At 35.9% G+C, this 15602-nt stretch overlaps 1 protein-coding gene across 16 annotated transcripts in view; it reads left to right on the forward strand.

Annotated features, from left to right (window-relative positions):
• Nucleotides 1-15602, forward strand: part of LOC145680653 (uncharacterized) — a 197969-nt gene that overhangs the window by 32691 nt on the left and 149676 nt on the right. The window contains exon 4 of one of the 16 annotated variants that reach the window (XM_081751423.1): nucleotides 11781-15007. The exons of the other annotated variants lie outside the window; for them this stretch is intronic. Coding sequence (XP_081607549.1) covers nucleotides 11781-12102 — 322 coding nt within the window. The 3' untranslated portion in view covers nucleotides 12103-15007. Of the gene's footprint in view, nucleotides 1-11780; nucleotides 15008-15602 lie in introns of those variants that run through there. 16 annotated transcript variants of the gene reach the window in all.

Here is a 15602-nt window from a genome sequence, read left to right on the forward strand (position 1 = left end):
TCGTCTGCCCGTACCACATACTACAGGATACCACTTTTGATTTTTTTAAGTTTGAATTTTCAGGATACAAGAACGAAACACACTAAATTTCCTATATAGGTTTTGATGGCATAACATAAAATTTCAAAATAGCGGCCTTCTTTTTTTTCTTTCAAAATAGCGGGTATTCACGCCACAAAGCGCAATTTTCGGTCTTTTTAAGTTTCAATTTTCATAATACAAGTACGAGACACTAAATTTCCTGTATAGATTTTGGCGGCGATCAAATGTAAAGTTTCGAAATGGCGACCATTTTTTTCAAAACAGCAGTGAATAGAAAATTGTTGCAAGTTGTGACAATGATATTCTTGAAGTATAAATCACATTTTAACACTTTCCTCAAGAGACATTGAAATATTTAAAAAAATAAAAATAAATAAATAAATAAAATAAAATAAAACAAAACATATAGGCCCAGGTGGGTTGGGTTTTATCCAAAAAAAAAAAAAAGAAAAAAAAAGAACCTGCGGAAAATACTATTTTTATTCCCGGTTCCTATTAGATCATTCACTGCTGTAAAACGCGACTTGCCCGAGAATTAATATCAATGAAGCGTTTGGCTGCTTAATACAAATTACATAATAGACAGGGAGACATTCCGTTTCATAGATGAGTGAAGTAATTTCGTCATTTTTACTGTCAACAAACGTTTATGGTTCCAAACCTTCCATCTATGGTTCCAAAGGCTTAGGTTGCTAGGAAAACCATGGGCTTTCACGTTTATTTTCATTTACATTGATAATTTTCTTACTTTATTATCTTGATTCATTTATTCTTTTATGTTTTTACTTTCAGAAATTAATACAGATATTTACAAAATCCAGCACTATAATGCTTATAAGAGGGCGCAAAACAAACAACTGTTATGTTAGCAAATTAAACCAGTTTTGTATGCTCTACATTCTGTATAAAACCTCCGAAAACAATGCCGAAAGTATATTTATCATTCATGTATAATCGTAAATTTCGGTTTAAGTCAGAGCAAGCACTATGAAGTAAAGTTATTGACAGTTGACTTAAATTACAAGCATGTTAAAATTTTAGATTTTTGATATACGTATTAATTTAAAGCTTCAACATTTCCCATATCCTAATGCACTCGGTGATTATTCATAATACAGTTCCCTATCCAGAGATGGCTGCAGGGTATTAAGTAAATTGTGGGCAGTCGTACGTACACGCCAGTTGGGGCTTTAAATATGATTTGTGCAAGTTACAAGGGAATATCTGAATGTCAAGAGAATTCATTGTACCAGATCTGTGATACTCATAAACGTGCACAATGTGAAATTGACACGTGTCGGAGATACAATCCATCTCCACCGTGAAAGAGGTAGAATAACGGGTGCAAATATATTTTAACGATCTACGTCAAAAATATCACAGTCTTACGTTCCAAAACAATACATTTCACCAATTTCAGACCCACCTTCCACTTTCGAACGACTTTGCCAACAAGATGAATTCCTGTGTCACCTGGCCTCGTCTGTTTGCTCGAAGAATCACACTAGGCGAAGGATGCCAATCGTCCACGATGCTGTGATTTAATTCTATTTATTCATTTGAGGTGTATGGTTACAGTAATTCTACGTGAGTTTGTCGATGATTTTCTAAAGGCATGTAATGCAGTACACTGTAGTGTAAAGTGATGGGGAAATGTTTAGGGTTGTCACGTTTGTACGAAATATCAGTTTGTCTTCGGTGCATGTTCGTGTGGCCTTGGTCTACATTATTGGTGTTTTGCACTAAAACAGGACATTAAGCTCTGACAATATTTGTACCAAGGGCAATATAAAATGCAATGACTGTCGGGTTGGAAGGCAGTAGTGCTGAATTATAATGTAATTTGCGTAAATTTGCCTTCGTTAGTTGATTACTGTCCTGTTGGCCGTCGGCTATCGCCAGTGGTGTAATACTAGAGTTTTTGGTAGGTATACGCTAGATCGTTTTCAAAATTATACCGTATACGTAAGGCTACTGGGCCTATACCCACCCCAATATACTCCCATTCTTTCGTAAATTTAAGGTGAGTATACGCTGGACTACAAAAATTTTAGGTGGGTATACGCCGTATACTCTCGTATACCCCCAATTACATCCCTGGCTATCGCGTCTTGCACAGGCGATGAGCACGCGACGAAAATATTAAACGTGTCGCTTGTATTCGGAATTAAGTATTGGAAAAGTTTACTGCTGTTGACTTTAAAACACGAAAACATTGGTCACATGTGAAGGTTGCAGTGTCCTTTTACCTTTATTTTCTGGACGTGGTCAAACCGTAAGTCCTGTTCATATCGAATAGCTACAGTATTTAGACTAGCAATTGCCGAGCATGATTTGTAACCTTTAAATATATATACTAGATGAGAAAGGAGGTGGAAATATCTAAACCATATGCAGTAAAAGAAGGTGCCCAACGTTTACCCTACATAGGATTACAAATAGTAAAATTAACATTAACTCGTTTTCTGGGAAGGGGAGGATTAAACTGATTCTATCCTACTCCGTTCATGAAAAAAAAAAAAAAGTACTCATGTATTAACCATGTCTTTCCAAGCTTCAGAGACTCAATCGGATCTCATTATTAGTCTGCTACTCTGATTCCACAAGCTAAAAGTCAGTTAGGTAAAACAAGAAATGTAGATTATCAATGATGTAGGAAGAAAAAAAAATGCTTTTGACCTAAATCTTGAAGAGAATATCCACTATAGAGTTAAATGAATTTAAAATATTATCAAGGCAATAATAAAGACATTACGAAATCTATACACACATTGCATCGTCAAGAAGAATGGAACAGGGAAAAAATGTGTGCTACATTTTCCTTTAGTACATATTTTCTATAATCTGCGAAGGTAACAGCGTTTTGCTTATACTCATGTTATTCACAATCATCGATTGTTTCTGGTGCAGAATAGATTTCTGGTTTTCAATAATCATTATTGTCATTTCACAGTCCAGTAATATAATAAAGTTGCCTACAGTTGTTTCCAAAACTTCCTCCATTTCCTATTCCTTATGAATAACGTTACATATATTGTGTACCCAGGTTTGGCTGCTTTATACCAAGGTAGTTTAAACCAAATGTTTAAAAAAATTAAAAGCAAAAAGTGCCATAAATCGTATGAACTTCATAGTGACGTTTCCACATAACTCAAACCATCTGTTCATTATTCAGAGAATATGTACATTTATGATATAAGACGTGGACCTACAGCGTAACTTGGAATCCGAACCACTTGAGCTTCCGCCGGGAATCGAACCCAAAGGCGCGTATGCTAACCGCTTACCCACGAAGAAGCTCGAGAAAAAACAATAACAGACACGAGGAACTGTTTTCTTGGGCTCGATTAAGCGTTCGAAGAATAGATACTTTCTTCTCTCTTTAAGACTGTTGAAACCAGACGTGGTAAAAGTCAACCAAGTCATCCACTTTCGTTTTAACGATCGCTATAAAATAAAAGCGATAGTAAAAAGTGTATTTTTTTTAATCGTCCCAAGAATATATCCCATCTCCACTCCAATATCTCTACTAAAACCGGAAATGGTAGTAGTCCGCTTCTTCCAGTTTCAATATTAATAAAGGAAATTTCACGCCATATAAACCAAATTCCTTCACATCGTGTACACATGACACGCAACGCGTTAACTGTTGCAATTGATAAATTCCAACAATGTAATTGCCGTAATAAATTCCTGCAATGTAATTACCATAATTTTAGGATATAAATAAAAAGTAACAGGCAAAATGTTACACTGAATACCAACAATCAATTTAGAAACCGAAGTCAATGGACATTGTAAAGCTTGATGTCGTGAGGTTCTTTCATTCGATATTTAGTGTCTTATGATAAATGAAAGCTTAAATTTCGAACGTTAAATACGATGTTGTCAATAGTTTTGACAGAAAGGCGACGATTGACTACGAACTGGCTATCAATCAGTAAGTAGGTGTGTTTGTATTTCCTCTAGTGTCATTTTGTGGTCCCGCGTTGCGTAGTCGCTAACGCGCTCGCCTTCGGTGCAAGCGGTCCTGGGTTCGATTCCCGGTGGGGGCACTCGGTCGAAAAAGTGTAAAACGCTTTTTCAGGCCAGCCACCCTGAACGAGGTTTTCCTGGGTTTTCCTCATTCATACCAGGCAAATGTCGGGGTGGTACCTAACTTATAGGTCCCAGGCCGCTTCCTTCCTTTCCTCGGATTGTTTGCTCGCCGAGGGACGCCATCCTTCACAACGTGACGGGCTAAATGGTCATAGATGCCGAGAGCCCAGAAATCTAAAATCCTAAATCCTCTAGTGTCATCATCTACTTGAAATTGTTACCAAAAAGCAATAAGAGGAATACCTGTGTGTTACCAGTGAAAGTTCATATTTCACTTACTTTCTACTTTCTTTTGATATTTTAAATCCTTACACAATAAGCTTTATGTGGACATAAATACTAGGATAAAACTCGTTACTCGTGTTTTGTTTACGAACTTTGCACCATCGATGTATTATAGATATAATGTATTAAACTATTATATTTGTTTGTTAAACCTTTTATGAAACTTTCAGCATTTGATTGAAGACCGAGTACACTTTTAATTCAATGTCTTGGATAGATGGTGCTGATCAGATGTTCTCTTTTTCATCGCTTTTCTTCTTTGAAACATTTCAAGTATTAGAATGTACTTTTCATCCTAAACTTCAAAATTAGTGTACATGACCTATTCATGTAATTCTGGGACTTATGCTGTAAAAAATCATAGGGACAACGTCCCATTTATTCGTGCTTGTCTTCATTAAAGTAATTTCATTCTGCAACTATACATCGGTTCTAATGTTGTTCCCATTGCGGGAGATTATCATCGAACGCTCGTTGTTTAATACTTTGAAGTTCGCTCGTCGTTGTTATCCTGGACGTTCTAGATGGGTGCGATGTTATTATTATTATTGTTATTATTATTATTATTATTATTATTATTATTATTATTATTATTATTATTATTATTATTATTATTATTATTATTATTATACTAGACTCGCTAATCCGGCCATTCCTGGCACATATGGGTGCCGGATTATTGAGTGTCTGACATTTATTTGATTTATTTATTTATCTTGTTCTTTTATTTATTTTGAAAACATAGGGGATATAGTGTATTGTACTTTAATAAATCGAAGCAGGCTCGCAATCAGTCACAGATGTTTGGGGGAGGGGGGGGCATGAATATGTTAGGGGGCCAAGTCATTAAACATTGTCTTAACCAATAGCTAAATTGTGTTTTTTGTATTAATAATAGCATTTTGTGATACGGTTGGAAGGGGCCACAGAAAGTTTAGGGGGGTCAGACCCTCCCTAGCCCCCTCTGGTTGCGGGCCTGAATCGAAGGATATAATTTTAAAACATAGAGAATATACTTTGTTAAATCCAAAGATACATTAATTTTCAAAGAAAACTTAGTCTTTGAGTAGTATCACTCAGTATGAAACATGTCCCTAATATTTAACTGTCGCAACGCGTCGGTGGCATGCTTTATCACGCAACCGAACTGTAAAGAATGCTACAATTTCGAATACGCAGTATATAAAGCATTGCTTAACTAAGCATTGTTGGGCGTGCGCACGATAATTCATTGTGCACGTGTTTTTGGTTGGATGTGCGCCGGATTACTGAAGGCCGGATTAGCGGAGTCTAGTGTATTTTGCCAAGAAGCCGGACACCCTTTCTGAAGTGTCACACGGAACATTATCATGATTCCAACACCATTGGCAGGTTTCCACTTGTCTGATCATTTACCACGGATGGAATCGTGTAACCGTTGTATCACAGCTAGGTGGACTTCTTATTGACAGACTGGCTGCGTGGAACAAATTCGTGATGCACGATCCCGATCATGACAGAAAACACAATCAATATCACTTTGCCTGGTATCGAACTTGTTTGGTCTTTTTGGGTCTTGGGGATTCAGGTATCTTCCAGTATGGGACGACATTATCCATGTTTTGGGGGTGTACCCGTTAACCAGTGATTTATCTTCTGGCCAGGAATGTCGGATATCTCAATGACTGCCGTTTCCTCTGGTATCCTGCTGATGGTGACATGAGTGTCTTGGTTCTACGCAAAGATCCTTGGCACGAATTTCGCGGATAAACACCATATCTCAAAGTCGTTTTGTATGATTTGGTGACACGAGCCGATGGAACTGTTTAAATCACCCTCAATTCCTCGCAGTCAGTGGACGATCGGATCTCTCAAGTAATTTGGTCTAGGCAGTTATCTCTTTATTGTGACTTCACGGTCAGGGAACTAGAACGAGGATTACATTTCACGGACATTCTCCAAGCTTGGAAACGTGCAAACAATGGGAAGATAGTTGCACAACCTATTGATGCACCACCGATTGCAGTTGCAGCATTTCGTAAACGTCTCTTTAGCCATTTTCCAAGTTTAAAACAAAATTTAAAGCTGCTTTGCTATTCCTTTAGATAATCCATTTTACTGTACGACGCGGACCGTACAACTCACCGCACGCAGTCATGTTGCAGTAAACACTGCTTGAGTTCAAGTGAGCGGTAATGCCATGAGGTCATCATTAGATGTTATCACATGTACCTGCGGTGAGGACTTCAAGGTATCATTACTACTTTTTGGAGAAGAAAAGGGTGGAAAAACAAGGGAATTAAATGTGCAGCCCTTGTATAGGTTCGTGCATTGCTCCTATGATAGATATACCAAGTGTTCGATAATGACTTATATCAAATATAATAGTGTAAAGACATCTTAATAAACATCATTTTCTAAGGGCATGGGAAAATTAAATTTTTAGTTATCTTACTGGAAAATTATGCCATCTGGGAAAAGCATATCAAGAAATTAAAAAAAGAAAGTCACGATCATATGGCACCTACGCAGCAGATTATATATATATATATATATAAAACCTGTGGCGTATTTCAACATAGTTGTAAGTACTATTACGTAGTATACATTGTGCTGTATGACTAGTCAATGCTATATTGTAATCTGTCAAAACTATGTGTCAGCGTTCCCCAATTTTCCTGGTGTCGCGAACCCATTGTAGCTACTGTTAGTTTCCCGCTGCCTTACATGAAATCAAAAATTATTTGGATCCGAATGTCTGGATCAAAAGTGGATAATTCAGACATAGATTTGGCTCCACGTTAACTATGTTTTAACATTTGATTTTCATATATATGGGATGTAAAAGCATTGACTCGCACAGATATGTAGTGGCAAATGGTAGCAGATGTCCTAGTCCTTCTGGGAATTTTAGAATAAACAGCCTTAGACTGGAACTGAAACGCCAGTAACGGTAACAAAGGAAACAACATTTTGAACGTCTAATTCAGCGTTTCCCAACCTTTTTCGACTTGCGGCACAGTACAGGTATAACTTGGATTCTCGTGGCACACTTACAGATATTATTATTTGTAAATATAAAATACCGTGGTATTTTTTCTGTGATTACTGATCTCCTTCTCACAGAGAAGAAAGCTCGATCACTGTTTTTTTCCCGTAGTAAATCATTATGCTTATTTTTCATTCTAATTTAAAAATAGAAAATTGCAATGAAATATTGGACTGAGGTTTTTAAAATTACGCTTTCTTTTTCGAAAACTGTATCCAACCTTTTACTAAGAAGGAAGATCACTAAATAACGAACGAACAAACAAATCTCTTTTACTTTTAAAACACAAATGTAGGTAATTATCGAAAGGATTGAGTGATATTTTAAATTTTCAAGTTATGGAATAGTCTGAACAATAAAGAAGCTGAAATAACACCTTCAGAATCTTATCGCGAGACAGCCAGGGAATTTTTTAGTGTAATCGTAAGTGTTCCTAATCACCTTCCACTTCATTAGAGAAAACAGAAGACAATTTATACTGCCTCGTGAAGAACGATTTTGATTTTGGAAAGCATACGATGTGTAACTAGTCTAGTGTATTAATTCGAATGTATATGTAGGACTGGGTACTGCTTGCATATTGATAGCATAAGATTTAGTTTGCATATATCTTTTCAGTCTTAGTTGTTAATTTGGTTACTTCGTCCTTTTGTATTCTATTCTTCTCAATTATTTCAAATCTAAGTGATGTTCATTACAAATATCCCAGATATGAACAACATCAATAAGATAAAAGATTAATGAAAATAAAATGTCCTACGGACCCACTTTATGGCTGCTTGCAGGTGGGAGACTGTGTGACAGTAGCGTTTTGTATTGATGGTTTCACCTGTTGGCAGGAAATCCAGTAGGGGTGGGCTGTGACTGCCCCAAAACACTGTGTGCATCAGTTTACCAGGCGATGGTGTTGTTCGGAATTTTTCCGTCACTAGCGAGCCGAGATGTTTCCACAATATACTCTGCTGTTTTGACTCAAGAGTATTATGCAGTATCCACATTTCGTCGCCAGTGAAAATGAAGTCCAGGAAACTGTTGCATTCCTCAATGTAAAGCTGCAAATGGTTCAGTGATAAGACCATTCAGTTACTGTTGTTGATAGTAAAAGATTTAGCACTCATCGGATGACACCTTGCCGTATCCCAACGAATCGTGGACAGTGCCATAAACCTACCATAGGAAATGTCAAGACCGTATTGTCCGGTGTCAGCGAGTAATGAGGTCGACCCGGTCGCTCATTGTTCTGGACATTTTCTCGTCCAATTTCAAACTCCGTATATCACCACTGCACACTGCACTGCGAAATACGTATCCCCATACACCGGCTCCATTTTCCGGTGGATGCCTGTAGCTATGAGTCCCTTGCACCATAGAAAATGAATAACACTTCATTGCTCATACGGCGTGGACGTTCTGAGCATTTCGGCCATCTTTAGCAACTGGTAATAGCGCCGTGTGGTGGAAAATATCTTGGGATCGTTCCAAGTAAAGCTTACCGGATCGGATTTTTCCATTTTTAGTTAAAACTCCTTGCGATCAATCGAAGTTTCTTGTAAAATTTGTTGTGCAGATATCGTATGACTGTAAAACATAGATACGTCGATTCAGCATATAAAATTTCGTCATAAATTTCTTCAGTTGTCTTTGAGATTCAGTGCTTTTGCTGTTGATTTTCTCAGCTTTTGCATTCTTTTGTCTATGAAACTAGTCGTTTGATACATTTATGAATTATGAATTATATATTATGAATTGTTCTCTTCTTTGCTGGTATACGTGAGGTGCACTGTTTCTCAACACTCTGGTCTATTGAATCATCTGCCAATCTTGAGGCAAAAACCAGCATACCGACTCATTCCAGATTTAATACCAAGTCACATAATTAGTTAAACCTTTGTAAAATAGCATTCGTATCATGTTCCTCTTGATTGTGAGTAATAGTTATAATCCCATACATGGAAAAGTGATCACTAAACTCCCAACTCCAACATTAAGCTGTCGAAACATCTTTAATTTAGACCATACCAATTACTACAATTCTCAACGCTAGTCATCATAAGTAATCTTGTCAAATGCATCAATACTTAATGTCAAATAACCATCAATACAATATACTGTCAGTCTACTTCTTCTGTAAATCAAAAATATCCGTTACCACAACATACACGTATATACTGGGTGGTCCAAAAGTAGGTATTGATCCTGCATTGATCAAGTATAACATTCTAGTTTATGGGTTTATTTGCTTCGGCTCTTCCGAGCTTAAGATGTAACATTGTCTACCAGTCAGGGAAAGTCAGGGAATTTGCAGGGTCAGGGAATTTCATTGTGTGTCAGGAAAAAATCTTTCCCAGGCTGTGAGGGGTGAAGGAATGCCACTAAAATAGTCATAAATTAAATGTAAATGAATTGGTTCGTTTGTACGTTTGTAGAATATTGTATAAGCTTATAAACAATGATGAAAACTTACAGTTCACTTTAAATATATGTTTTTTTTTTTTTCGTGAGTTATACTAAGAAAAAAAGAATGACAGAGTCAGGGAAAAAAATAATTTTGTCAGGGAAAGTCAGGGAATTTGATTATGCTTGCTTGGTAGACACCCTGTAGTAAGTAAAAACACATTAAGAACATATAGTAAAGAAACTAAGTCTACCTGAAGGATAACAATACGAAATGATATAAAATGCTATGAGCTGATCAGTCTGTACTGTATACCTACTTTTGGGCCACCCTATAGGTACGAGTATACTATGGCAATTACGTTGAAAATTTTTTAGATTGTTTTGAATGAGCTTATCTAGTTGTGAAAATTGATATATATTGACTAGGGTGACAAGGACATACAGACAATTGACAAGGAAGGACATACAGACGCGCTACGGAGGAGTCACTCATGAGCTAATTTTATCTAAGGACACCAACAGGATTTTTGCTCTCCAACACATCATCTTATTAGCGCATTCTCCATATTTTCTGAGGAGTGAATCAACGATTATTAATTAATCGTGCATAACAATTAATAATTAAATGATTATGTATCAGCTTGTTGACCGTAATTTACATAGTATCAGTTTCTGTACCCGGTGATTGTTGATTTAATGTAACGTATATTATATTACGGTGATATATAATGTAAATAGTATTTTTTTTTAACAAAAAACTTTTCCCTTCGAGCCTTCCCTAAGTCTAATCGTTCATTACGTATATATTATAAAGTACCTAAAATTAATATTTGTAAATTTAGTTTGAAGATTGTGTAAAAAGTTAGTTTATACAAGTTACGTTCAAGTAAGTAAATAAATAAAGAAGGTAGTAATCATTGTACAAGAATAAGAAATATTTCTGAACGAAAAATCATAAAGTGTTTCATAACTAGGATAATTAGGTTTGAGCTAAGCGCTATGCTGCAGCTAAAAAATTCTAAGCTATTTATGAATTTCAAAAAGGGCAAGATCTTACAGAAGGTTGGCTCGGATAGTCAAAGAGGGGGCGCGGTGGCTCAATGGTAGAGCGTTCACCTCCGGTGCTTGGGATGCCTGGTTCGATCCCAGCTCGCGCCGTGTGGACTTTGTGGTGGACAAACACTGTGCTCGTGGGTTTTCTCGGGGTTCTTCCTTTTCCTCCCACTTTCTTCATTCCACCATTTCATTAATTTCTCATCATCACCGTCTCCTTTAGCCTAACCGGCATAAGCGTGGGACGTAAAACTCAAAGATTTCGAATAGTCAAAGATTGATGTAAAGAGTGTCAAATTATTAAAACTAGAACTTTGTCGCAGGAGATACAACTAATTAGATTACATTACATTTGCAATTTTATAACTATAATGGTTAAAACTTTGTGTCATTACTATTAAAATAATATATTTTAAACAGTTATTCGAGTCCTATCTGGCTGTGATCTCAGTCATCCCAACATATCCCAATTAAGTCTAAAATAATAATTTCATTTCTAAAAATCCTAAAAGTTATTTAGTGACCTCTTTCAAATTGTCATATTTGGCTGTGTTACAAGTTTTAAACGAACTATACTCAAACCTCAAAATCTAAACCTTTAAGCCAATCAAACAGAAATTTGTAGCACACGCTAATATTGTAAATACCCGCAAGGTAAAATAAGGATTTCTTTCAATGTTCGATTCCATCCAGAATTTGGAAAGGCCTTTTGAAGTGATATTTTTAGATGTTGCTTCATTAGCAAATACGAAGTACGAAGCAGAGAAAACTGATTTTTTTGAAGTCATTGAAAGAGAAATTTTTACCTTGCGGGAACTGTTATATAAGAGTTTATATGTATATGAGTGTAAATCGTTCGTCGTTACTTTCCTTTCAGTCCAATTAAATCTTCAAACACTGATGTGCATTTATCGGTTCGTGAGGCTAACAAAGTTGATAAAAAGAAGCATGTGTGTCCGTGGTGTTGCAAGCCATTTGCTTTGCGTGGTGATCTCAAGAGACATGTTCTTATCCACACAGGAGAGAAACCATTCAGCTGCCATATATGTTCGAAAAGTTTCAATCGGAAATCAACATTGAAAGGCCATATGCAGTTGCATAATCCAAGCAGGCCATTCTTTTGTACTATCTGTGGACGGACGTTTGGCTCTCAAGAAAAGCTAACTGATCATTCCATTATTCATGGTTTGACTTCGTGATTGGTGTTATTAAGGTGGTATTTTAACATGGAGTGCGGATTATTTCATGCTAGAATGAAATATGTATTCAAGGCAGATTCTGTTGAGTATTCAGTTTCACAATAATAAATAAATATAGAAATTGCAGTGCATGTGACACTTAACGATTGTCATCTCTGTTTGTTTTTTAAAAGATTAAATTTTAATGTTTTATAAAACTTTATTTCTAAGAACCATTCTATTATTGATTAAATAGTATTTTCTTTTCATAAACTGCTTAATTTGTAAGTCAGAGTAGAAAAATAATTTAACTTAAATAAAGGGGAAACCTGGATAAATTGTATATATGGCACTTGATTTAAAGCATTGTTTGATTGCTGATAGTAGAACTAATTTTATGGTCGCACTGATAATACCGCACTCTCACAACACATGAATATATATATTAAATATCTTCTATGAAATCTCAAATCGCTCAAAATGTAAGATATTGTAAGATATTAAGATACATTAGAATTTATATATACGAACTTTCAAAATACAGTGGATTTCCTTCTTATATTGTGATGTATCAGGGTCAGAGCTAAGTAGCTAGAGATTTCGGTGCCCGGGGCGAAGTAGAATTCAGCGTCCCCCTACACTCACCGCCAAGCTTTTGCATACAAGAGAAACAGCTTTTGTTATTATACTATGTTGATTATTTTTTCAAGGTGCTTGGACAGACCATTGCAACAGCGAAAAACGATCATTGTGTATTCCTTTACAAATAAAAGCTATTTTCAAGAAGCATATTTTGGACGTTTTGTTAAACTTGACAAAACTACCTTTGGTTGGCATAAAGAAATACTTGGAGATCAGTTGTGGAAATTTACAGTACAACTATTTGTAAAGTTTCATACTATTGATAAGAAATGAAATTTCAATACAATAGAAACTATGTGCTTTCAAAATGTTCGAAAATGGTGACAGCATTAATTTCCAGTAATAATAGTACGAACTGTTACAATTTCATTCTGTATGTGATCATACAAATAACATTTTAATTTTGATTTCTTTAATATCAGCAATTAAACAGATTGAATTTGTTAATGATAGACTTTCTTTTATTACTTTTAAGGGTCGGTGGTGTGATATTATTATTTTAAATGTACATGCCCCAACAGAAGATAAGGATGACGATATAAAAGACACTTTTTAAGAAGTATCACGGTATTCGACCAAAGGATGACGATATAAAAGACACTTTTTAAGAAGTATCACGGTATTCGACCAAGTCCCGCGATACCATATGAAAATTTTATTAAAGGATTTCAGTGCGAAAGTAGGGCGACAGGATATTTTCAAACCGGTTATAGGGAAAGAAAGTCTGCATAAGTTTAGTAATGACAACGGTATTAGTTTCGTGAACTTCGGAACATCCAAAAACCTTATCGTGAAGAGTACAAAATTCCCACATCGCGATGTTCATAAATACACATGGACCTTGCCAGATGGAAGAACACACAAGCAAATTAATCATGTTTTAGTAGATAAAAGAAGGCAGTTTAGTATAATTGATGCTCGGTCGCTTAGAGGGGCTGATTGTGACACTGATCACTACCTGGTAGCAGCGATAATAAGAGAGATATGATCGTTGAATAATCAATGTCTGAAAACGGAGAGATGTAATTTAATGAAATTAGAAGAGAGCCAGGTAAGAAAGGAATACCAGATTGAAGTTTCGAACAGATTCTCGGTTTTAGAAGATTCGGAGTGCACTACTGTTGAGGATACTTGGATTGAAATCAGAGATTGCATTAAAATTTCAGCAAAAGAAAAATTGGGACACGCGGAAATTCGTAGGAACGAACCATGGTTCGACCAGGAATCCATTCAACTAGTAGACAAGAGGAAACAGACAAAATTACGTTGGCTACAAAATCCGAATGAAATAACTATACAAAATTTTGTAGACATCAGGCGGGAAACTTCTAAAACTCTTAGAAGAAAGAAACGCGATTTTTTGAAAGCTAAAATTAAGGAACTTGAAGATAATAGTAAAAACAAAAATATTCGGGACATGTATAAAGGAAATCAACGAATTTAAGAAAGGCTATCAACCTCGTGCGTATATATTAAAGAAAGCTGACGGAACGATTCTCACTGATACAGATAGCATCTTAAAAAGATGAAAAGATTTCCTTGACGATTTGCTTAACTCGCAACTATAAACTAATGTGCGTGGAGAAGGAGAAATTTACACCGCAGAACCGTATATTCCAGAACCTAACCGAATGAAAGAGGAAATCACTATAAAGAAATTAAATCAACACAAATCTCCGAGTGTAGACGAAATTCTGGCTGAGTTAATTTTAGCTGGAGGCGAAAAAATGTGAAACAAGATACACAAACTTATTCTCCTTATCTGGAACAAGGAGGAATTGCCACAAGAGTGGAAAGAATCAATCATTGTTCCAATTCACAAGAAAGGCGACAAAGCTGATTGTAATAGTTATCGAGGCATTTCTCTTGTATTAACATCCTATAAAATCCTCTCAAACATTTTATTAGCAAAATTGACCCCATACGCAGATGAAATTATTGGATATTATCAGTGTGGATTTAGGCAAAATCAATTAACTATGGACTAGATATTTACCATTCGAAAAATACTCGAAAAGAAATTGCAATACAATATCCCGGTACATCAATTATTTATTGATTTTAGAGACTCGATTCTGTTAAGAGTGATACGATTAATTAAGGTGTGCGTTTAATTAAGATGTCTTTAAACGAATTCCAAAATAAAGTCCGAGTAGGAAAATTCTTGTCTACGAGCTTCCTCGTCGAGAATGGCCTGAAACAAGGAGATGCGTTGTCGACATTATTATTCTACTTTATTCTGGAGTACGCTATAAAGAAAATAAAAGATAGCAACCAGGGTCTAGAGTTGAACGGTATTCACCAGGTTATGACATATGCTGATGATGTAAGTTTAATAGGGGATGATAGGAGAACAATAGAAAGAAATGCAGAGATCTTATTAAGCGCTTGCAGGGACATGGGTTTAGAAATAAATGCAGAGAAAACTAAATACATGGAAGTGGGTCGGGACCGTAATACGGCAAATTATGGATGAGTTAAAATATTAAATAATACTTTCGACAAAGTGGATACGTTCAAGTATCTAGGGTCAATATTAACAGATCAAAATCATATCGACGAAGAAATTAAATGTCGACTGGAAGCAGGGAATTCGTGTTATTATTCTGTTCAAAATCTTTTGTCGTTGCAAATTCTATCAAGGGATTTGAAGCTCAAAATATATAGTACGATAATCATACCTGTTGCTTTGTATTGTTGCGAAACATAGCCGCTTACTTTAAAGGAAGAACGCAAACTGAAAGTATTTGAGAATAAGATCCTGAGGCGAATATTCGGACCCAAGAAGAACGAGAATAGGGAATGGCGGAAACTTCATAATGAGGAACTACATAATTTATACCCTTTACCTAACATCGTTAGTCATCAAATCTAGAAGG

This window comes from Thermobia domestica, chromosome 3 (genome assembly GCF_964235325.1).
Source record: "Thermobia domestica chromosome 3, izTheDome1.hap1.1, whole genome shotgun sequence".
NCBI classification, from domain to species: domain Eukaryota; kingdom Metazoa; phylum Arthropoda; class Insecta; order Zygentoma; family Lepismatidae; genus Thermobia; species Thermobia domestica.